The 22,559-nt window shown below is 37.8% G+C and overlaps 1 protein-coding gene across 2 annotated transcripts in view; it reads left to right on the forward strand.

Annotated features, from left to right (window-relative positions):
• Positions 1-22,559, forward strand: part of DCAF5 (DDB1 and CUL4 associated factor 5) — a 68,150-nt gene that overhangs the window by 1,538 nt on the left and 44,053 nt on the right. For both annotated transcript variants that reach the window (XM_063159276.1, XM_063159277.1), the window contains exons 2-5: positions 8,237-8,380; positions 12,579-12,615; positions 15,027-15,166; positions 17,256-17,385. In XM_063159276.1, the coding sequence (XP_063015346.1) occupies positions 8,237-8,380; positions 12,579-12,615; positions 15,027-15,166; positions 17,256-17,385 (451 nt within the window). The remainder of the gene's footprint in view (positions 1-8,236; positions 8,381-12,578; positions 12,616-15,026; positions 15,167-17,255; positions 17,386-22,559) is intronic.

Here is a 22,559-nt window from a genome sequence, read left to right on the forward strand (position 1 = left end):
CCACAGGGGCCGGGCGGCAGCGGGAAAGGCCCGATCCCCGTCGTGTGGGGCAGCTGCCCTCGGGGGAATCGCAGAGGTCCTTGGCAGCTCTGTGCAGAGTGGTCTCGCTTGCCAGGGGGTTGCTGACCTGGTTATTAACCGAGGGCCTCGGTTTTGCCTGTCTACCTTGTGAGCAGCGACAGGCTACTGAGGAATGTGATGAGGGCATGGCTGAGCAGTGTACTGCCTTGCCGTGGTGTCTGGGCAGAGGTGAAGTGTATCACACAATGGTATCAGTAATAACTTCAGAGAACATTCAATAAAAAGTTTTTGTGACTGGTTACTTTTAAGCAAGGGCAGAATAGAAACCCTGTATAAACATGGAGTGGAAGCTGATACAGTGAAACCTTCCTAAATTTAACATTCTTACCTGAAGAAACTTCAAGCATATTTCCAGTGATTTCTAAGTCAGTGTCCGTGAAGGATCTTAGTGTTACAGTTAGGGATTCTTTTATCTTTATGCACATGCTGCTTCTGAGATATGCATCCATTTAGCTTGTGAATATATGTGTGTATACATACATACATACACACATATATATGTATATAAACATGAGTGTGTATTGGAAGGGGAATGATGATTCACCCATTCTGAAGTTCCCGATTGTCCCAGTTGTTATACTGGTTTGTACTGGTCCTTCTCCAGTAGAAAGTAGAGTGATGCATTTTTACTTATTAAGTGCTACAGAGAACTCAAGTGTGTCTGCTTTTTTTTTTTTTTTTTTCAAATTATTTTCCATAATAAGTGATGGAAACACCACTAGTATTTTCTGTTCTTCTTGCTCAAGAAGGCCTCAGGATATACTTTAGGTCTTGCCATATCATCAATGCACTTACCTATATTGACATCCATTCTTTAGGCATAAGCATAAACAGTCCAGGGCTGAAATGGACTTTTAAGAATTAATTTTGTTCACACTGCCTGAATCAAGGTAGTTGCAGTGAAAGAATGAAGGCAGAGTTCACATCTAGTGGATATCTAAAAAGAATATGTAAAAGGAAGGCTTTCAAGCAATGTTCAGTTTTCTATTTCCTAGCTTCTCATAGAGCTTCAGAATGTTCAAAGAGGGTAAGGTTGTCCTCCATATGCAGTATTTACATGGTGCTGGAGTTCTACCCTCCTAAAAAAAATAAATTACATGTGCTAGCAATACACAACTTTGGGACAACCAAGAACAGATGTTCTTAAGTCTGACCTTCTACTGATGCCCTGAGAAAATGAAGAGCTCTAATTATGCTAACTTTCTTTTTAAAAAGTTTCATGCTATCCATGATGACCATAATATCTAGAATGCTTTATGGGCCATAGCAACAACATGCAGGTGCTTTGTGCTTCAGACAAAAACAAGAAATTAAAAGCCAAAATATTTCTGGATACTCTGTAAAATTGCACACCATTATAAGACTAAGCTTCATTAAAATTATACTCAAAACACTCCTCTTAATAAAGGCCATACTTGGTCCTGAAGCTCTGAGAAACAGCAACAGCAGGAAGAAAAGCAATGAGGAAAGGAGGGGTGTCAGCAGCCTCTACTCTGAAGTTTTGTAGAATACTTGCTTCTAAAGACTTCCAAATACAGGTAAAGCCTTAGAATTGGTGGCATGAGGGTCTCTCATCCCTCCAAATAGTCAGCATAGAGAAGTAAGGATGAGCTGTTGGATGCTTCTAACTGCATGTATAACAGCTGAGAGATTCAACAGCTATATTGGAGTGCATGAAAAGGGAGAGTGCAAGCAGTCTTTTCAGTTGTTCAGTCTTAAGTAATCTGTATATTCTTAAACCTAGAGAGTCTCCTTTGGCTGATTGACTTGTTAACAACATAAACCTTGTTAGAGCTGTTTGAAGTTCAGCTGATACAGTGCATTCATAGTGGCTGTACCAATGCCATTGAAATACTAGCCTGCATCCAAGTTAGTGCTGTTCTCATCACTTGGCTGGAATACTTTCCTTGGGTACGTGTCCCACTTGTTTGGGGTGTTTTTGTCATTTTTTTTTTTTAATGTGTCTCCCAGAACCAAGTCTGTAATGCTAATGATTACTGTTTCAGTAAACAATTGAAACTGCTTAAACAGGGTTTGTTATTGCAGTTACAGATAATTTTCCTGTTAGGATTTTTGAGAGAACTTTGGTGTGGACAAGCCTCAGCAGGCCCTCCCAAAAGCATGTTTGAAACTTTTTAGTATCTTAACTTCTTGAAATTTTGTATTGGAAAGTACATGCTTAATAGTATTTATTTTTGTTCGTAACCATGTTTCAAAGTATAAAAGTTGAGGTCCACAGATTGAATTGGAGGCCAGGCTAGAGGTTCTTTCTGTGCCTGTGTGACACCTCAACAGTGTCACTTTATAGACGGGAGGAAGGGCAGAGATTAATGTTTTGGAACAGGGGTGCTAGAAGAAGGGACTGACATAAGGAACAAGAATTTTTAAAAATTGAAATAATTGGAAAGAGAAGGTAGACACACAGGAGAAGATGTAGTGTGAAAAGCCTTTAAAAAACTACCTGTAGAATGACACAAGGGAAGAGGAAAGCTTAACATATAAAAAATGTCCAAGTGGGTTGAAATTGGTTAAAACTTGCTTCTGGATGGAGTTGAATGATTCTATTGGGCAAAACGTGTCTTTGCAACACTTTACATACTAGATGGTGTTTTTAACAGTTTGAGAAACGTGTGACTGTCCATGCATGGAAATTAAAATTACTGTGTAGTGGTATGCAAGCAACTGCTTCCCTCACATTTGCCAAGCATCTGCAATTTGACTTCTTAAAACTCAGCTTTACTTGGTCTGTGTAATAGTCTTCCATCCTTAGGTTTGGTGGATATGTTTTCCTGTTTGTTTATCTGACTGTCATTTTTCATGCCTGCTATCTTTTATAAACATGAGTATCTTTATCAGAGCCTCCCACTTTTTTTTTTTTTTTTTTTTTTTTTTTCATACTTTAAACTGCATGTTCAAGATAACTTCTAGGAAGTACTGTAATTTTCTCTTGGCTTTTTTCTTTTCCTCCTACCAGATAATGTAAAAGTAAATAGCTGCTCTAAGATCCTAAATTTCTGAGGGTGCTAGAAAGTATTGGAAATGCATCTGTCCTTTAGTTTTTACATAAATCTGAAGGAACATGAGCATAAAATGGGAATGAGGTGACTTTTGCTAAAGTTGTGGAGTTTTACTTCTGATTAAGGGGATTGAGTATCAAGTATGTTCTAAGGAGGAATGCTCTGATCTTTGTTTGTTTGTATGAAACAGAATTCTGTGTGAGGAGGGATATTAAGTTCAGTTACTACATCATGTTTTAATTAATGTCTGAGAAATTATAAAATTTCTCAGGAAAGATAGGATCAGGCAGCAATAATTTCAGGAGATAGGAGTTGAAATTCAAGTTAATTAAGATACATTACATGGGGAAAAAATGTCATGTGTTTTGAGAGGGACAAGTACAACCCAAAGCATGGGAATAAAAATGGTTGACTCTACAAATACAGTATGGAGACTAGCCCATAGTCATGTAGAAAAGGATCCAAATGTATATACAAATGTATATTTATCACAACATAAGTATGATCAGACATGACAAAGCATGTGAAGTAACCCTGCTGTGGTGCTGTTGGGGCCTCAAATGGAGTGTGCTCAGTTTTGGGCACTGTACTTTGAGAAAGGTTTGCCCAAACTGAAAAAATTCAGAAGAGGGCATGAATAATGATCAGATGCCTAGAAAAATGAAATGGTGAAAGAAAGGTCCATTTAGTCTGCAGAAAGAACAGCTGAGTAGAAATGCAAGTCCTGAGCTGCATAAAGGTGGTTTTAATTATTATTATGTGAAGTTGTAAATTCTTTTTTTTGTCTAGTGGGAATAGGATGAAGAAATGGTCTCAAATTGTAGGAAGAAAGATTTTTAGGATGATGTTTGATCTTGCACTTCCTTTTCATCCTGCAACTCATTCACTTATTTCTCCTCTTCATTGTTTGCACTGTGGCACTTTTCGTAATTTAAAGCCTGAAGCTGGTAAAATGGAAGCATCTGATCAGGGGGACAGAATAGGTAGGGAGAGGTTGTTTGTCTGTCTGCTGCTTTTCTGCCAGGTCAGCTTCTTTAGTTTACCCTGTGCATGGATGGCCGCTGAATCTGATGGAGGGGAAAGGAGCAGGAGCACATGGCAAGGGGGAGTGGGATTATATGTAATGTCAAACTGCACCCCCAGGCTTGGTATTATAATAGGCTAATCTGCCTAATGGCAAGGATAATGAAAAACTGAAATAGGCTGCCTGAGGAAGGTATGAAATCTACCTCAGCAGTGTTTTTCTAAGAGCAAACTAGAGACTTTTCTTCTGGCAATAATTCTGACGGAGCCTGGCCTTTTGCCTTTGGCCAAGGCCAACTAAGTGATCATCTTCTTGAAATACCATCCAGTCCTGTTTTCTGTGATTCATGCAACTTCTGAAGTAGATACAAGCAATAAGACTAATCTTTTATGTTAAGATTTAGAAGTATTGCCCATTTGCCATGAAGGTTCTTTTAGCAGGTGGACCTGGTATATAGGAGATAAAGGGGTGTTGTGGTCTTGAGCTTTGTCCACGATCAGCAAGGTTAATGCACTTAAAAACTGCAGTTTTTCAGTACTGACTGGTATGTTTTTGAAGTGCTTCTGTTAGCACACAGGAGCTCAAGTGTGTTTCATGGGCTATGCAGATTCTGTTTGGACTAGATTTACCTCTGGCAAGGGTATGCTCTGGCCCCCTTCAAACTATTCTAGGTCTAAAACGAGTAGATTTCTCTTACTGGGTCTCTGGTTTTGAAAGTTTCTACAGGTTTGACCCTGCTCCTGTAATGAGCACTGAAGTACTTGACTAATTAAATACTTCTAAATGTGGTTCCTTTCTGTAAAATAACTGTAGAATGGCACTGTGTAGTTCTTAGCTGGGTGACACAAACTTTTACTTTTCAAATTGTCAGTCATACAGTCCTAAAACCATTGTCAGTCATACAGTCCCAAACAGAAGCTGCAAAATAAGGTGAAATTGAAGCTATTTCCACATTATAGATGTTGAACTTACTGTTTCTGGCACCATGAACTGAAAAATTACAAATTCTCTGTGGACTTTCAATTTCCAGAAAATCCACATGTGGAGCCTTGCTAAGGTATTTGAACATGAAGCCATGTATCCAGATGTTCCAGATATGATCGTTGTCTATGCTCTATATTATTTTAACAATGTGGCTTCCACTTCAGTTGTAGAGTTGATGAACATACACAATAAACTCACCATAAATTGAGGGCACTTTAATTAACCTGCATTTGCCAATCTACTGCACAGAACAAATGCTGCAGACCTGAAGTTTCCTATAATTCTCAGACCTGTAACTTATGTTACGTAATATGTATGTAGTTTGTGTCTGATGAATCATAGTTCCTTTCTACAGAGCATAACAACTATATATTCACATTTTCTTTACTTTCTCCCTGTATACCTGCCCATACATGTGCACCTCCCTCCTTTCTTCCCTCTTATGGGAAGAGTCAGGTTTGGGTGATGGAGATTGCATTTGCTGGTTTCTGTCACTTGAGACTTGCCTTTTCTTAGGTATTATTTGTGTGTGACTTAACACAGATTGTTCTCTTGTGTGAGGATGTAGGGATTGCTGAAGTGTCTTGTTTGCCACAAATCCTCTGTGGCCCAACACATTGGGTAACTTTTTCTTTCTGGTGGAACTGCCCTTGAGTCAGAAGTATTTCTAGAATAGCTAAATTGGAATTAGAAGGGAACACACTTTCAACACAGTAATGTTATTATTTTGTTAAACTTTTATGTCTCAGTGAAATATCAGAGGAATAAAACTGAGGAGTGAGCAGGTGTAGAAGTTCCCAAAGACAATACATAGAGAATACATAGATGGAGGAGGGACAGCACTGCATGAGTGTGGAGAGCATTTAAAAGCTCCTAAGGTATGGAATGTGCCTCCACCAAAGTTTCATGGAAATCTAGGTGTCTGGTAGAGGGAGACATTTGTATTCAATAGGAAAAGTAGTTTCCCAGGCAAACACGTACTAAGGAACTTATAAAATAGTAGGTAGTGGCAACTTTTCACACTATCAAACACTTTTCTGCACAGGTTGCAAATTATCCTACTCCTGCCATGCTGTATGTGTGCTGGGAATCACAGTAATGCTTGTTTTATATAGATATCTTAATTATTTTATTTTTATCTGGACAGTGGTTGGTGGAAATGATTATGAGTTTACTGTTAAAGTGAGACACCAAGATGGCTATGCTGTTAGGCAGGAAGATGTGTAGACTTTTGCAGTGGTTTTGCAAATTAGTTTGCTATGGTAACAAATAACAACAATATGTTACTATGTTTTGCCCTGAAATGTCTTTTCCAGAAGGCAACAAATGAAGTCTGATAGAAGCAATGTTGGCATTCACCTGTGTTAAATGTTGCTTCAATATTTTTTCAGGGAGTGATAGCATTATGATGTGGTGGTGGGCAGCTTTGGGAAGTAGTTATGTTCAGTGTGACAGTTACTTCTTGATCTTAACTTGAATATTGTGGTCATATGTTTCAACACTCATGTATTTCTATGTCTCCTTATTATAAACTCATCTGTAATCACTGGAGTGCAAATACAACTTTCTCTCCTATTTCTAGACAGAAAGGAATATAAGTTTCCAACAGTTTAGTTGACCATAAATTACTGTGAGATTTTTGGATCCATCAAATTTGACTCGTTCTTAGTAGCTATCAAATGCATCACAAATCTTTGTATCATGTACTCTTGTTTGATGTGTGAAGTACAAAATCAGGAGGAGGAATGCCCAATTTCATGGAGCATGGGTAATCATAACATGCTGCTGTACTGTCTATCAAAGTGTCATAAAATCTGTTAGGAGACTCAAAGGCTGAGAGACTGTTTACTTGTAGGATGTTTGACATAACTCAGTTCCACAGGAAAATTTCTTAATAGCAACATATGATGTGAAAATTCTGATAAATCTGATTAACGGTAGTAATTAAATCTATTTATGCATTTACTTGTTTTGTAAGTAAAAAGCAGGCCAAGAAATTTTGGTTTATATTTTTGTTTTTGTTTTTTTGTGGGTTTTTTTTTTGGTTTTTTTTTTTTTTTTTTCTTTTTGATGCCTTTGTCCTCTGGATAGCAGCTCAAAAGACTCTGAGTTCAGGCTTTTGCTTGTGCAAAGAATAAGTAAAATGCTTTAACTGCAATCAGCATGTTTCTGGTGTCACTTTTCAATTCTGATGCCATTCTCTTTCATTTGTTATAAAAGACAGATACAAAAAATATTTTGAGTCTGACTTGGAGAAACCTTATTCAGATTTTGCAGGTATTTAAAATTGCTGCTGAGAATGCTGACCAGTACAATAGTATCTTGATTTTTTTTCTTTTACTAATAAATAATAACTTAATGCAGTTGAAGCACAGTCTAATATTTCTTTCATATATACTGTTTGCCATACAGAGAAGGAAGCACTTAGAGCTCTGAACTGAGAACTGCATGTAGGCAAACAATTAGGAGTACAGCAAGATTAGGAGTAAAGCAAGAGATTTGAACTTCCTTTCCAGGTACTCTCTTTGTCAGGATTTCACCTCAGAAATATCTGCCTTAACCTTTACAGGTCAGAAAACTGGTGTAACTGTGTGCGCTGAAGACTTCCGAATGCTTCAGTAATTTTTTTTTATCTTTTATCAGTCCTGAGGCAACCTATGCCATGATGGGTTTGCAAAGACTGCTGGAGGATATATAGTTGTCAGTGAAAGGGGGAAAAAGTTCATGTTTTATGAATAACACAAGCAATGCTGGCAACAAGGAGTTGGTATAGAAGCATATGTGGATTTGGCATGTAATTCATCTACAGCTTGCCATGGAATTTTACATAGCAGTAAATTTCTGAGTTTCCAGGTTGCTATAGGTTGTCACTATGTGTTGGCAGAATAGCAACTGTTTAATTCAAACTTTTCCTACTGATTGCTCTGTTGTCATTAATTTTAATTGAAAACCTGACTGCACGACATCTTAATGTAAATGTGTGCCTATATATCCAAAAAGGCATACATTTTTTATGCTAATTAAGGTTTTAGCAAAGCTTTCTATGAATAGCTGCAGAGTTAAATCATTTGTCTGTAATCAATTTACACATGGCTCAGGCAGTAATGTACATTTCCTTTATTTCTTCCAGGAGGGGATGACCGCCGAGTCTTGCTTTGGCACATGGAAGAAGCCATCCACTCCAGAGTCAAACCAGTTCAGCTGAAAGGGGAGCATCACTCTAACATCTTCTGCCTAGCTTTTAACAGTGGCAATACAAAAGTGTTCTCCGGAGGTAAGGAAGGAAGAGCACCCCGATTTCACATGAATATGTATTGTGAATGCCTTGGAGTAGATGCCATGAGGGAGTGAGTGAGATCTTGCCCCACATGAGATCTGGAAGGTGTTCTTAATCAGCAATTGTAATTTTTTTGGGAACAGGGAATCCTTTAGCTAGCAGAACATTTTCAATTTGTCATGCGTTTTTTCAAACCCTGATGTAAGCTCATCCTGTCTCAAACCATCATCAGAATCCTGGGTCCAGTCTTCCTCTACTTGTGCTAAAGACTGTGGAAAACATTGTCTTTGTTACTCCCTCTTTACTGTGCTAAGAGCAGACCCTGCATTCTCTCTGGCACCCAAGCCTGATGGTTGAAAATCTTTTCTGCTACTGTCTGATTTCAATGCACCCTTAGATGGCTCATGAAGGACTATTGCCATCTATTGGTGGCTGATATTTTCTTAGACCCCGTTTCAGTTCTTACTGGTAAGCCTCTGCCTTTTAGAGCTGCTGGCACATTGGGCTCTGATAACCTTTGATGCTCTCATTTCTTTTTAATATAAATCTACTTTTTAATAGAAAGTATAATTCAGTCTGAAAACTAAGGTAAGGGAAGTGGACATATACTTGTTCTGGGGAAATAGTTTCTGTAATTTAGGTCCATTTCACCACTTGATTTTTAAAGTGTTGTGAAAGGCAGGAAAATTGAATTGTGAAGAAAAAGGCACAAAAGTGTCAATGCAGTCGAGTGCCATTTTCTGCTGTACTTCATTTCCATGTTCTAACATGGTCACAGAACAGGTGACAATTTGTATCTTTTGTCAGTATGTCCATTAGCATACAGCTAGACTTACTTTGGGTACTATGAGACTCCTGGGTCAAAGCCCTTCATTACCTTTTTGACTCAATATTTGTGAACTGTAAATCAATGCTAGAGATTGATTCTGAGTGCATGTGAATGGTGGAAGCTTCTCATCATTCAATGTTGTGTTAAAATTATAATATCCCTTAGGAAAAGACATGACAAAGCTTAAGCTGGTGTCAAATTTCAGGGATGAAATTATTCAGTTATACTTCTCAGGTGGAATAAACCCCTAGACTGTCAAATAGCGATGCCTATCTTCTTATTCTGGAGTCTGCTGTTTGTTTTATGAGAAAAATAGCAGTACATGCTGTCTTCAAGTGAATATATCTGCACAAGTGATTCCAAGGAATTCTGGGACAGAGTCTCTTACTTCAGTTTGAATTCAGACAAATGGAACCTTACATGAATATTCAAGGAATGAAGAGTGCCAAATCTTGCTTGACCAGCTGGAGTGGTATTTTTTCATGTCCAACTCAGCCCTCTGTCCATTGGGCTTTGCTGTCAGAGGCTGCTGTTCTCACAGGAAAGGCAGAAGAGTGTTGTGATTGTACCTTGTTACTGAAGTTAACACCTGCAGTTAAAGATTTATATAATTGGTTATGGTGGATTTTTGCTAAGATGCCAGGTTAGATGAGCTGTGACAGCTGATGCACAGAGAAACTGGCCGTTCTCATATCTTTTTCCTCCTCCAGTTTGCATAAAAACACTGTGCCTCTGCCAGAAATTATTTCCATTGGAGGAGTCAGGAACTCTTGCATTTCCTCCATCAAGATTCAGTGAGCTCATCTGCAAGGGCTAAGAGTCTGACTCTTGGATCCCTTGTAAAGAGTCATTTTGCTGCATGGCTTAGATGTACCATCTGTTTTATCTCTGCTGGTAAAATGGGGCTAGCTATATTTATTCTCTCAATGATGTTCTGGGAGATTCTTAAAAAGTCTAAAAGAATTGTGGGTTCTAAGATCTCCTTATTGTCACACAGTCACCCACACCTGAGTTTGGAGTTGTATTTAAATCATAGAAGTTGGAATACTTAAAAAATAATACTTAAAAACCCCCTAAACTAAAAATTGGCATATGTAAACTAGCACAAATCACATGGAACTCAATTTATTCTGTAAATAAATGACTGCCAATGATTAATGACTGAGGATCTGATGACCTTTCTCTAAAGCAAGTCTTGATAATAAAGGAGAAGGGATTTTCCACTTCAGTACAAATTGGATTGTATCCAAGGAATTTCAGAGCTCTTTGCTTTGAAGGAGCAAGCACCCCATGTAGCTATTACAAAAATGGAAGGCAGGAACTGAGTGGACAATGTTTTGCATGTAATCTCTGGAGGAAAAAACTGTCCCAGAAAAGTTCTCATCTCTGGAGAATTTTTTTGCCCTTCTCTGTCCACACACACTGAGAGTACATCAGCATTTGAAATGTGAGATCCCTTCCTAGTAAACTACATGGACTTTTTTTTTTTATTTGCACTTAATGTTAGGTATATGAAAAGCTGAAATTGACCTACAGGAAATTGAATTTGTTTTTTTAGTGGTTATATGATAGATATGGGGTTTTGGCCACCTTAATGTGCCCCTCTGTATGTGCTCTGTGGTATTTCACTCTTACAAGTTTAACTGAAGGGAATGGCAGATTCTTCCTGTCTTTCTGATTGTTATAACAGCAGTTATCAAAACAAGAGAGATTATAAATGACACAGTTGTGTACACAACTATGACCCAGTTAGTCTCAATGAAGAATGAATTCTCCAGTGTTAAAGTAAAAACAGTGTAAGTGGGAATCCCCCTCTGGGTTGAACAGCAGTGGGGTTTTCTACAGGGATGAATCCTTACCAGAAGCATCCAGTTTGTTGTTAGATTTTTGTCATCACTTTCTCCTCCCACACACAGAACAGAGGAAAACAGTGGTTATTCCACTCTCATTCTTTCTTTTCCATTTTGGAGCTTGTGATGGAAGGGAATTTGATCCCATGATGACTGGATGCCTGAAACCAAACAACTGGAATGATTCTTTTGTTCATACTGGATGGAGACTGAAGAGTGTCTGTTGGAGGAAGTTTTGTCATTGAAGAAACTGAGCTGTGTTTTTTGCTGGTGAAATATGTAGACACTAGAGTAGTTTTACTAGGGATAAACAGTGTGTAATAATATATAATGGGCAGTTCTAAATACAATTAATGACCAAAGGACCCTTGCACTTAAAGGACTTGTTTATTGTACCATGGAAAAGATGAGCTACTGCAGTAATCTAAGGCTGGCACAATTTTACTAGGAGCCTGGGCAAAGAGGAAATGGTTGTAGAAAATCTCATACCTCACTTGTCAAAGAGAAACTTTCTCATGTTTCTCTGTTGAGACAGAGTACAACCGAAATATGTATGAGACAAATGAAAATTAAGTCAATTGAACATTTAAGAATGTTCATAACATGAAATCTTGCTCCTTCTGAACCTCTGTCTTTGGTGTGCATTAGGAAAGCTTCACAACTACAAAGATATACAGAGCATAAAAATATGACTTTGCTTTCTGGTTATGTTTTTTTTTTCCTGAATTAAATATAAAAGTGTGTATGTGTCCTTAAATATTTAAAAGAGGAGGTGCCAAATTTAGATAATGAAATATTCATCACATAGACTAAAAAAAAAAATCTGTTGTTATAGCTTGAAAAACTCTGCATGAGCTATTGGAATTACCTGGTGGCTGTGACCCTCTTAGCCTGTGCACATGGGGTTAGTTTCCATTGTATTCAATTGGTGTGATCAAAGTGACAAGATTGTCTGGTTACTTGGTTTTGGTTTTTTGTTTTGTTACAGAAAAAATTACATTGCCTGCCACATTCCTGCCTTCTCAATGGTTGCAAAACCCTGAGTGCTGGCAGTGTTAACCGGCAATATTTGATCTGGGAGCCATATGCATGTCATTTATGACATCCCTTTTCACTTTTCACACTCTTTTTATGGAGCATCCTTTGAGCAGGAAGAAAGATGTATTTTCATCAGTTTAAAGTCTTCTGTTACTTTATGTAATGGTCTTTATTGCAAATCCCAAAACTTAAGCTCAAACTGGACAAAGAATGATAAGTAACATATTGAAATAGAATTATTTGTTGAGCAGTGGCAGATGAAACAGGTTGGTGCATTTGGTCATGACTGGTGATATCACGTGGAACCTTTCATATAACTGAGCAGGGGTTAACCACGTAGCCACTGAGCTGGTCTTCTCTGTTTCAATATTGGTTTTGAAATTGTAAATTTTTTTTAAAAAGTGGTTTGGGGTTTTTTCACAATAATACTTTTTAACCACTAGAACATGGTGTTAATTGCTTATATTTCTCTTTTCAGGCAATGATGAACAAGTTATACTCCATGATGTTGAAAGGTAAATACACTGTGTTTCCACTGCTTCAAGAACTCCTTTAATGTCAACTCACTGGAGGCATTTTCTGTTTTAAATTAATGGTTTAGGAGAACCATGTTTTAATACTGAAATTTGTTTTTTATTTATCTAAATTCATAACTGGAATGAAGTATTTCCTATCACCCCATTTTCTTTTTCAGCACCTGGGTTCTGTATTATTTTGACCTCAGGAAAGAGAATGATTATTAAATATATATGATCTCCTGCAGACAGCACAGTAGGTTCTGAGTAGATTATTCTGGCACATAAACAACTGTTGGCACATACAGACTTCTTGTTTCTCAACAGACTCACCTGACCTGTGTTTAAGATGGCCAGTGCTTGGCCCATCTAACTTCCTTTTTAAACTTTGGATGCAGCTGCCTGATTCCCCACACTGACATGCAGAATATTGCTTTTGGCACTTACTTTCTACCAAAACTGTAAAACAGCTGGGAATTGGGCTTTGTTGTGCTACATCAAGGTTAGGCTGTTATTCAAACTATAATTAATACAGTAGTGGTAATATATTGAATTGGACATCGTGTCTACTGAGCTTACTGCTTTTGAAGTAAAAAAACTTTAGAATTTTGGTCTGTACTAATAACTTCTACAGATTTAAGTGCTGACCATTGATTTAATATGAACTCAACAAAATAAAGAAAAAGCAGGAAGAATATGTAAGAATGGAGGTATAAAACCTTACATTTCTTTGAGCTTCCTGAGTAACATAATATGGACTTAGTTCTTGATGTGTTTTTCCAAGCCCTTTGCATTGAATTGTTCAGTGTATACCTGCCTTCCATCCATCATGCCTCATGTCTGCATCTTGCATAAGTCTTACATGCAAGCTGGGCAAAAATAACTTTGTCTTCTGTTCTGATGGTTTCTCAGGAATATCATTGTTTAGGGTTTGGGATTTTTTTTTTTTTGTTTGGTTTGGTTGTTTTTGGTTGTGTTGGGGTTTGTTGGGGTTTTTTTGTTTTCTTGTTTTTTGGTTTTTTTGTTGTTTTTAACGTTTTAGGCCTTTTGGAAAGGATGTTTTGTTTGGTTTTTTTTGGGTGGGTGTATTTGGTTTTAGGAGAGTTTTTTTGTTTGGTGTTCTGTTTTTCTTGTTTTAATTAAGTGTAGAAATGTCAGTTTAAGAAGCTGGTGTTTGTTGTGTTCCGACTTTTTAAGATTCTACAAGATCTTTGTAATTTTTGCTTTTCTATATAATACTTTTTTTCCTGCTGTGTCTTGTTTAGATGTTTTGACAAGTCTTTTTGATATGTGCATATTTTTAATGTGCTTTTGTTATCACTTTGGGTTTTTTTAAAATATGCTAAGTCCAGTTGTAATCCATACAGAATTCCTTCCTCTAAGGCTATTTTGTATGATCTTTTAAAAGAAACCTTAGTAGACCAAATTCTGATTGATTTCTATGGAAAGTTAATCTCTTTTTCATGATAACACTTGATCTGTCAAGTGCTTTTTTGTAACTTTAAATGGCTTTTTCTGTTACTGCTTTCTTCCCCTTTTTTATTAATGATCCCTGAGATAGAGTTAGTTGATCTGCTACTAGAAACATCATTTGCCATGTAAGCAAAATGCTGATTTTATGTGGGATCTCTTTGGTGCTGTTTCCATGAGATATAGGGATAGTATATATAGTTTTTTCCCTAAAGAAATAAAGGGGCTTTTTAAAGGAAATGAAGCAGTCCCAGAATCTTCTGATTTAGTATTTCAGTTTTTGACTTCTCCATACTACTATTCCAGCTTTTTAGATGAGCTGAAACATTGGGAAAAGACTGGAGAATGTGCTTTTTCTTTTTTAATAGCTGTGAAACAGCTGAAATCTAGATATACTTTTGGGGGAATTATTTTTATTTTGTTGTTTTTTTGCTGTTCTTTCTACATGGAAAAATCTATGTCTGGTCTATCCTGAAAAACTAAGAAAACTTACTGAAAAAGCCATCTGGAAAGTTGCTCTTATGTGAGCTTCAATTGAACTTTTGGACAAAACGAAAAGCTGTATTAAAGAATGAACTTCTGTCTTTTCCTTTTTACATTAAGTACTAAAATTTACTCCAGAGGTCCCAAGGCTTCTTTCCCTTTCCTATTACATCCTCCCAAACTTAAATCTAATGCATCATGTGTTCCGTAGCCTCTTGCAGTATAGGAAGTTTTTAATGCTTGGGTTTTATTTTGAGATTTTTTTTCCCCTCATAGCATGAAGTCACTATACATGGGTATTTTGTTTGGTTTTTACTCTAATTAAACACAAGGGTCTTCTTATGAAATTACAGGAACTTTGTCACAAAGTATTACTAGGTGGATAAAGCAGTAAATGCTTTGCTTTCTAAAACAATAGCAAAAGAAGGAAGAATGACGATGTTGTGTCTCTCTTCCAGCACGGAGACCTTGGATGTGTTTGCCCATGAGGATGCAGTGTATGGCCTGTCAGTGAGCCCAGTAAATGACAACATCTTTGCCAGCTCATCAGATGATGGCCGGGTCCTGATCTGGGACATCCGAGAGTCTTCCCATGGAGGTGAGATCTCTAGAGGGAAAATAGAATTGATTTAGGCAGAATTCAGGTAAGGCAAGGAAGAGAAAAGTTATGTTTATCTGGGACAGTTGATACAGTGAGTCTTGGAGAAGGGTGAAAGTGAGGCATAATTCTTTTGGCCAGTGACTGGCAAGCCCTAGTCCTTACAGTTCTGTTATTGTCTTAAATGAGTACTTATAATTTTTATTAAAAATAGTGTTGAGCTGCTCCCTTCAGAAACATGTTCATACTCCAGTGTATAAGAGCTGCAATGAGCATAAGGAACAATAGAAAAGCAATCCCCCCACTTTTCATTAAAATGACTTAGTGCCTCATTAGTTTAGCTCCTGTAATTTCTCTTTGACAGGCTGAAAGGCAACTTTTGATATCTTAGAAGAAAACCGTGGTGCCAATCTATTTATAATAAAGGTAGGAAGGAAAGCACCATTAATTAGTGACTGATTAGTGAGTGACTTGACTAAGGAAATATACACAAATTTAAAGTTTATTTTAAAACCCAGCCTCTTTGGCAATCTGATGTTTGTCTCTCCACTCAGCTGATGTAGGTCTTTGCTTCTCAGTGGGGGCTGCCATTTTAATAACACAGCCTTTTATGTCCCAGCAGGATTCTGATTAGATGATGCAAACATAGAAGGTCAGTTTTGGTGTTAAACCTCATTTGGAGCTGCTGGTCTGCCAGCAGCTTTCTAATTGAATTTCTAGCTGAATTTCTAAAGCCTTTGGGCAGACTGGCAGGACAAAAGTTGGCTTCTTTTCTTGTTTTTACTTTTGACTTATGTCTATGAATAACACCATGAAGCTTAATCTGTGGTCAGAGACCTTTGTTTTCATCACTGCTAAAAAAACACTAAGAAGGAAAATGCCAGATGAAAAAACTTGTAATAGAGCATGGAAGGAGCAGACACGGAAATGTTAATTCAGACAAGTAAATGTTAATTCTGTCTCATTTGCTTGATAGGCAGTGGTTTCAGAAGGTATTGGGAATTTGAGAGGGTTGCCTGTTTAACCATGTTCATATGTGGTAATGAGGGAAATGAGGAAAGAAAATCACATAGCTCTGGAGGTGCTTGTGGGGCCAAGGGTGCTGCACTGGTGGGTCAGACAGGGACAAGAACTGTCTCCCTAGCACGTGAGTGACACAGGAATTGCACCAAAGCAAACAGTGAATGGGAAAGTCTGGCCAAATCCCTGGCTCAAAATAGAGATTGATTCTGGTTTCTTAGTTGATTTAAAGAGTGGCAGCATGCCACAAAAGATACAAACAAGGAAGAGAATTAGACTGTGCTTAAAGCTGTAAAGCACACAGAAGCAGAGAGAAGGTAACAGAGTCAAGGCTTTTCCCCACTCTTCATGGAGACAGTATTTTGATGGAATAAATAAGGCAGAATAGCAGCCCAAACACAGTCTTATGAGAGGGAGAGTCTGAGTGAGCACGTTTTCTACTCTGTGTGTGAACAGCAAGAGCTAACTGTTAACCTTTTTTTTATGCAAGAGGAGCACCCTTCTTGTCTGCTAGTACAGCACTTAAGAGGTGGTAGGCTTCTTTTCCCCAGGGTTAGCAGCTTGCTTTAAGCTGAGTTTCACACAAATTTATTTCACTTCTTGTAATATTATTCTCCCTTAGAAACAATTGCTGCTACATTTATGGTTTGGGTAATCAGCAGGGGCTGTGGAAACTCTCAGGGATATATTACTAGGAAGCTTTCAGAAGCTCCTCCATGTGTAGTCTTTATCAGATGAGCATTTGGTAATAAACCTTAAAAAGATGCAAGTATTTGATCTTTGAATAGCTAGTTTTAAACTCTGATAACCTTCCATAAAGAAAATGGTGTCTTGAAATTCAGTGTGTGTCCTTTTCCATATTTAGACAGAATTAATGTACACGTGGGTGGATTTTAAAACTTCAGGTTTTATATTGCTTTGGATGTGTCAGCTTGAGAAGTGGTTTGAACATGTCTCCATATCTTCAGATCTTGTTATGCTGTTTCCATATTCAGCTGCCAAACTCCTTGCATTGAACAGTTGAATGCATTGTTTGTTCTTATGTCTGAAATTTCAACTTTTTCAACAGAGCCCTTCTGCTTGGCACACTACCCATCAGCCTTTCACAGTGTGATGTTTAATCCAGTAGAACCCAGATTACTGGCTACTGCCAACTCTAAGGAAGGTGTGGGACTCTGGGATATTCGTAAACCTCAGAGGTATGATCTGGCTGACCTTGTTTTATGCTGTGTTATTTCTTTCCCTTGGGAGGTGATGGCATGCTGCTTTTTTTTTTTAATTTAAGTCAGTATATATGTTAGTAAGAAAAGATGCACAACAAAGTTAATAGCAGTGTTGTTAATAAATTATTTTGCATAATTAATATTCTTCCTCATACTTTTGATCTAATTTGATTTAAAATTGGGCTAGATTTTCAGTGTTAACGTAAGTGATTTTTAAGGTAAGTCAAGGCTCCAAAGCTTGCTTGGCTTCACCACTGCAGATTAGCTTGGATTGCTGTGTCAAGCTCTCATCATTGTATTTAGCACTGTCTTGGTACTACTGGAAGAAGCTGTGGTGCCACTGCCTGCTTTACAGTTTGTTTTTCATGCCCAGCTCAGTTTTTATTGGCTGACTAGAAAGTGTGGTCAAGGCAGCTTTTTACTCAGTGCTTATGAGTTTAACATGGCTTCCTGAGAGATCCAGACATCTGTGTAACCATTTGGCTGTCTAATGTGCTTCCAGATATACATAGAGTTAAAATTAAGAGAATCAGGTTGCAGTTTGAAATATGGTTAGACTGGGTTCTAAAGTGGATGTATACAATGTCTGGTACCAGACTTTGGTATGCATGAGAGATTAAGCCTTTTCAGTCTTTCAGATTGTGAATGTTCATTTTTCCATCATAAAAATCTGTGGTGGGTTAAGTCTGGCTACATGCCAGCTGTAACATAAATGAATGCAGGTGTTAAGTCTGCTTTCAGCTATCATTTTTCTGGGACAGCCATTAGCTCTCCTCCTTTGCTTGATCAGAGATATGTCCAAAACACAGTGAGAAGGGTGTATGCTTGGCTTGGGAAAAGAAAATGGCTCTAAATCACTCTGCTGCCACTGCAGATTTTTTCCCCATGAAACTCTCAGGAAAGAGGACTCTTCAGAATGATATGTGTCCTGCTAGTGGGCTGCCAAAGTCGGAGTCTCTCATATTTAAATAAATTATGCTGGATTTTTAGCCTATTTAAAGTAACAGAGCATTTGACAAAACTTCTACTTGTCTCTGTAGATCTAATTTGCTAATCTAGAAAGCTGGAATTTGTTTTTTAATGTATTTGTGGCCAATTCACTTTGTCATATGAGGAAAAAGAAATTAATTTTAGATCAGTAAAGATACAATCCTCATTCTGGTGAGGAAGTGGAAGCTAGAATTTACACATCTATCTGTGTATTTCAGTTTGTTACTGTCTTTTCTGGAGAAAATACACTTAATTATCAGGGAGTAAAACTAGTTCTTGTTAAAGATAAAGTAATCCACATAATGCTGTAAGTACTTGTGGTAGACTGCATAAAACTGAAGTTGGTATGTGTGGAAGTTTGTGAATATTTTCCATGTTTGTATTAATAATAAAGGATGCTGTAGTTGCAGGTAGGATCTGCCAAAAACACTTTGGTTGGTGAGTTTTATAGGAAGAATGGGTTAAAGAGCCTTGAAATTCTCCATAATCTAGGCATAAACAGGAAACTGCCTTTGTAAGCATGGCACTAGCACAGCAAAGGAAGGCTACTGCATCAGATGCTTTCCTCACTGTCAAAAAGGTCTGCTAATGGTAAAAGTTCTTGCTTCTCTACATGTTTGTTGCTCTCTTTTATATTGTCTTTGGTATCCAAGAGAATGTATTTCTTCCTGAAGTGTAGGAAGGATGAAGGAATAGAAGTTTTTGAGGGACATGATTTGAGGGACAAGTATTTATTTGATTGTTGAATCTTTGCTGGGATTGTTGAATAGCATAATGTATAAATAACTGAAGGGGGATAGGATATAGGAAGGTGAAGGTAGTGTAGAAAGTAATCTTACCCCTAAGGAGTTGCAGCTGGGTTAATTATTAAAGATTAGGAGCAGGCCTGACTTTACCAGGCCACAGCTGTAGCCAATCAGAAGAGTGTTATAAAAGAGTGGGTTGGCTGGTTGAGGGGGAACTGGAGTCACTTGGTTTCTGTGAGAAGAGGGAAGAGTCAGTGCTTAGAGGAGCTGCCTATGAGAAACATCAAGGAGGTATGGAACTCTTGTACTAAGGAGGCAACAGTATGAAACCTTTGCAATATAATGACAACAAATAACAACAATAAAAAATTGCTAGGTCTGTCTGTTTCTTCCCTAGTCTACTTTTTTTTATCTACATTGCTGCATATGATTTTCACCTGTGAGGGATTTTTATGCCTTAAGCCATCAAGGGAAATTCTTCCAGTCCTTCGGTATTGATGTAGTCCATCATAACACTGAGGCCACTGTGGAAGATTTTCACTCCTATCATTCCACCCGTGGTGCCAATAGAAAGTACCAGATCATTTCAACTTTGCCTGCTTTGTCACGTTCTGTGGTAGTGCAGTTTTGATTAGAGGTTGAATGAGTAGAAAGAAGGGGAAGAAATTTAGATACTTTTAAGTGTTTACTGTGGGTTGCCAAAATTTTAACTCCAGTGGGCTAGGCTGGACTACAGCACTCTACCAATATGGGACATGGGAAATGCTTACGTGTAGTTAATAATTTGCTGCTGAAATAATACTTTCTGTAAAACTCATGGCCCCAGCTACTGTCTGTTCTCAGATGGAGGCAGAGTTAGGTAATGCAGGCACTACTTTTTGCTTCATAACTGGAGGCTGCTCTGGGGAATTTTGCTGCTGCTTGTCTGCAAAATCCAGCAAGTGAGAAGCTTGAAATTCCAAAGACTAGCTGCTTGTGGCCAGTAGCAGTACTGTAGTTAGCAATACCTTGACATTGTAGTTAGCAATATTTTCACACAATACACATTGCAGCCAAGAGCACTGTGTGTGTTGAGGCTTTTTACAGAGATAGGTGAGGTTTGATAAAACTCACAGGAATTGGGGGGCCTTTACTCATTTGAGGGGATCAGGCTTGATGTTGAATATCTGATTTTAATCAGCAAAGACTTCTCAGAGGAAGTATAGTTTTTCTTTGATGCTGTTCAGCTTGATAATGGACTATCAGAAAAGGAGAGATTTGCTATTAACTTTTAAACTTGTGCGTCAGTCACTGGAATATGGCTAATTGTGTAGTTTTAAGCTAATATCTCTACATTTTCAAAACATTGAATAGAGCAGTCGTGTCCTTGTAGGTTAGAAAATTCAGATATAGATTCCATTGCTTGACAGGAACAAATGAGCTTATTTATCCAGAAAATCTGAGGATTTTTACATGGCTCTTCTCCAATTGAGTTATGGCAGAATTTGTCTCAGCTTGCTGTTGTATGCCTCCAGCCAGGAAAATCGGTTTTGTCCACTTCTTTAGGCACCATTAAACACCCCTAAAAATTTTAAATTGAATACTTTTAGGGCTGGGAAAGAAGTCCTGATTTTGAGTAGATTTTATTAATGTACTGTGGAATTGGTTAACTGTCTAATAGGAAGCTGGGAGTGCTTTATGCTTGGCTGCCACAGTGAAGGAGGTGATTGAAAAGCCAGCATTTCTTGGCATGCATGGAGAAATTTAGAGACAGTTGCACAGTCTGAATTGTGGAAAGTTTAGCTCACTTCAAATAATCATAATTTGATTAGTCTTGCTGACTGAGTCAGGATACAGAGGCGGATTCATTTTGCTTTTTCCCAAAGTTCATTCACAGCTTGATATCTCTGCTGTCTCAGATTTAGTGCAGCAATTGAGACTCTCTCCTCCTATCCCAGTATACTAATAAGACCTGGATGTGGTGGATTGGCTCCTCAGAAATAGCATATGAAGTGCTATAAATATAGAACTATTATAATTCTACAATTATAAGCTGTCTAGGGAGTCTGGAAATCTTATTTTTCTATTTTTAGAATGTGTAAGTATTTCTATTCCTTCAGGTGGACGTTAAACTGAAACCATCTGTATTGTTTCTTCTTTAAAAAGAGTGCATTGAGAAGCTTTAAATGTGGTTTTGATTGAGGAGACTGCTGTAAGGCATTCACACCGCTAGATGGGGTCTGGAAGCTGTGCCTTTTTAAAAGAAAGTTCAAGGGGGAGGTCTGTGCTTCTTAAAGTATTTACAATAAAATATGTATTAAAAATATTGTTACAGAATTGCTGGGGGGAACTCAGCAAGTTGGAGTACCTATATATCTCAAGCAAAGACTGTGTAATTTCAGCTGTTGTTAGGTACTCATGTTCTCCCTTCTCTTTTTCCAGGCAGCTCCATGACCATCTCATTCTTTTTACTGAAATGAAAAGACTGTTTTTCCCTTAAGAAAATATTATCATTGTACCCTTAATGCTTTCTTTTCCTATGTTCCCTCTGACCCACCACTTACATCAACATACGTGGAAGTTTTTGAGATCAAAATTATATTTGTTTGTCCTATTAATGACCATCACATGTTTTTAAACTGATCTTCATGCTGCAATAAGGCTGAGAATCTAGAGAAGCAAACTCCCAAGCTGTGGGCAAGGAACACATGTTGTTAGATATTAGTGAATCATCTAGTGATTAGCTCATTAAACAGTAAACAAAATATAGAGGTATAGAAATTCTTCCCTGTAGTAAACAAATTACGTTCAGGGGGCTCTTAAGAGAGGGCTCTTCTTAGCAGGTTTATGAATGTTGATGTGTGTTGATCTTTCCAATGTGTGGATGACTTTGAAAGTGTGGCTGCACTGTGCTGCTGGTCTTGAACTGACTATATTTCCTCAAGCCTCTGTCTTGAAGAGAGCTTTTCTGCCAAGTGCTAATTACTAGGTGTTCAGCTTACTCATTGTGCTGCAAGTAAACACAATCCAACTCTTAAACAATCTATGACATCCATAACTTCTGGTCCACATGTATTGGAGATCATAGGTACTTTTGAAAACCCAGTTCTTGGCTCCTGATTGCTTTGACTGGTAGTTTATCTTACTTCATTGAGTTCCCAGCCTTTCAAAGACCTGATGAGTATTACCTTTTTTTGGTTTTGTATCAGTGGTCTGGTAGCAAGAGGAAAATACAGTTGGACATAGAAATCTTGCAGGTGGTATTAGATTGATATGTAGCTGGAAAAGCTAGGCTTAAGGTTTAGGAGGCCCCTCTCAGTATCAAAATAGGAGTGGTAGCTACCAGAACTACAGGAAATTTGAGAGCAGTTCTTCATAGTTTAGTTAAATGCATGTCAAGTAGACCAGCTTTGCAAGAGAGGACTGAATATTACC

Source organism: Melospiza melodia, chromosome 6 (genome assembly GCF_035770615.1).
Source record: "Melospiza melodia melodia isolate bMelMel2 chromosome 6, bMelMel2.pri, whole genome shotgun sequence".
Taxonomy (NCBI): Eukaryota; Metazoa; Chordata; class Aves; order Passeriformes; family Passerellidae; genus Melospiza; species Melospiza melodia.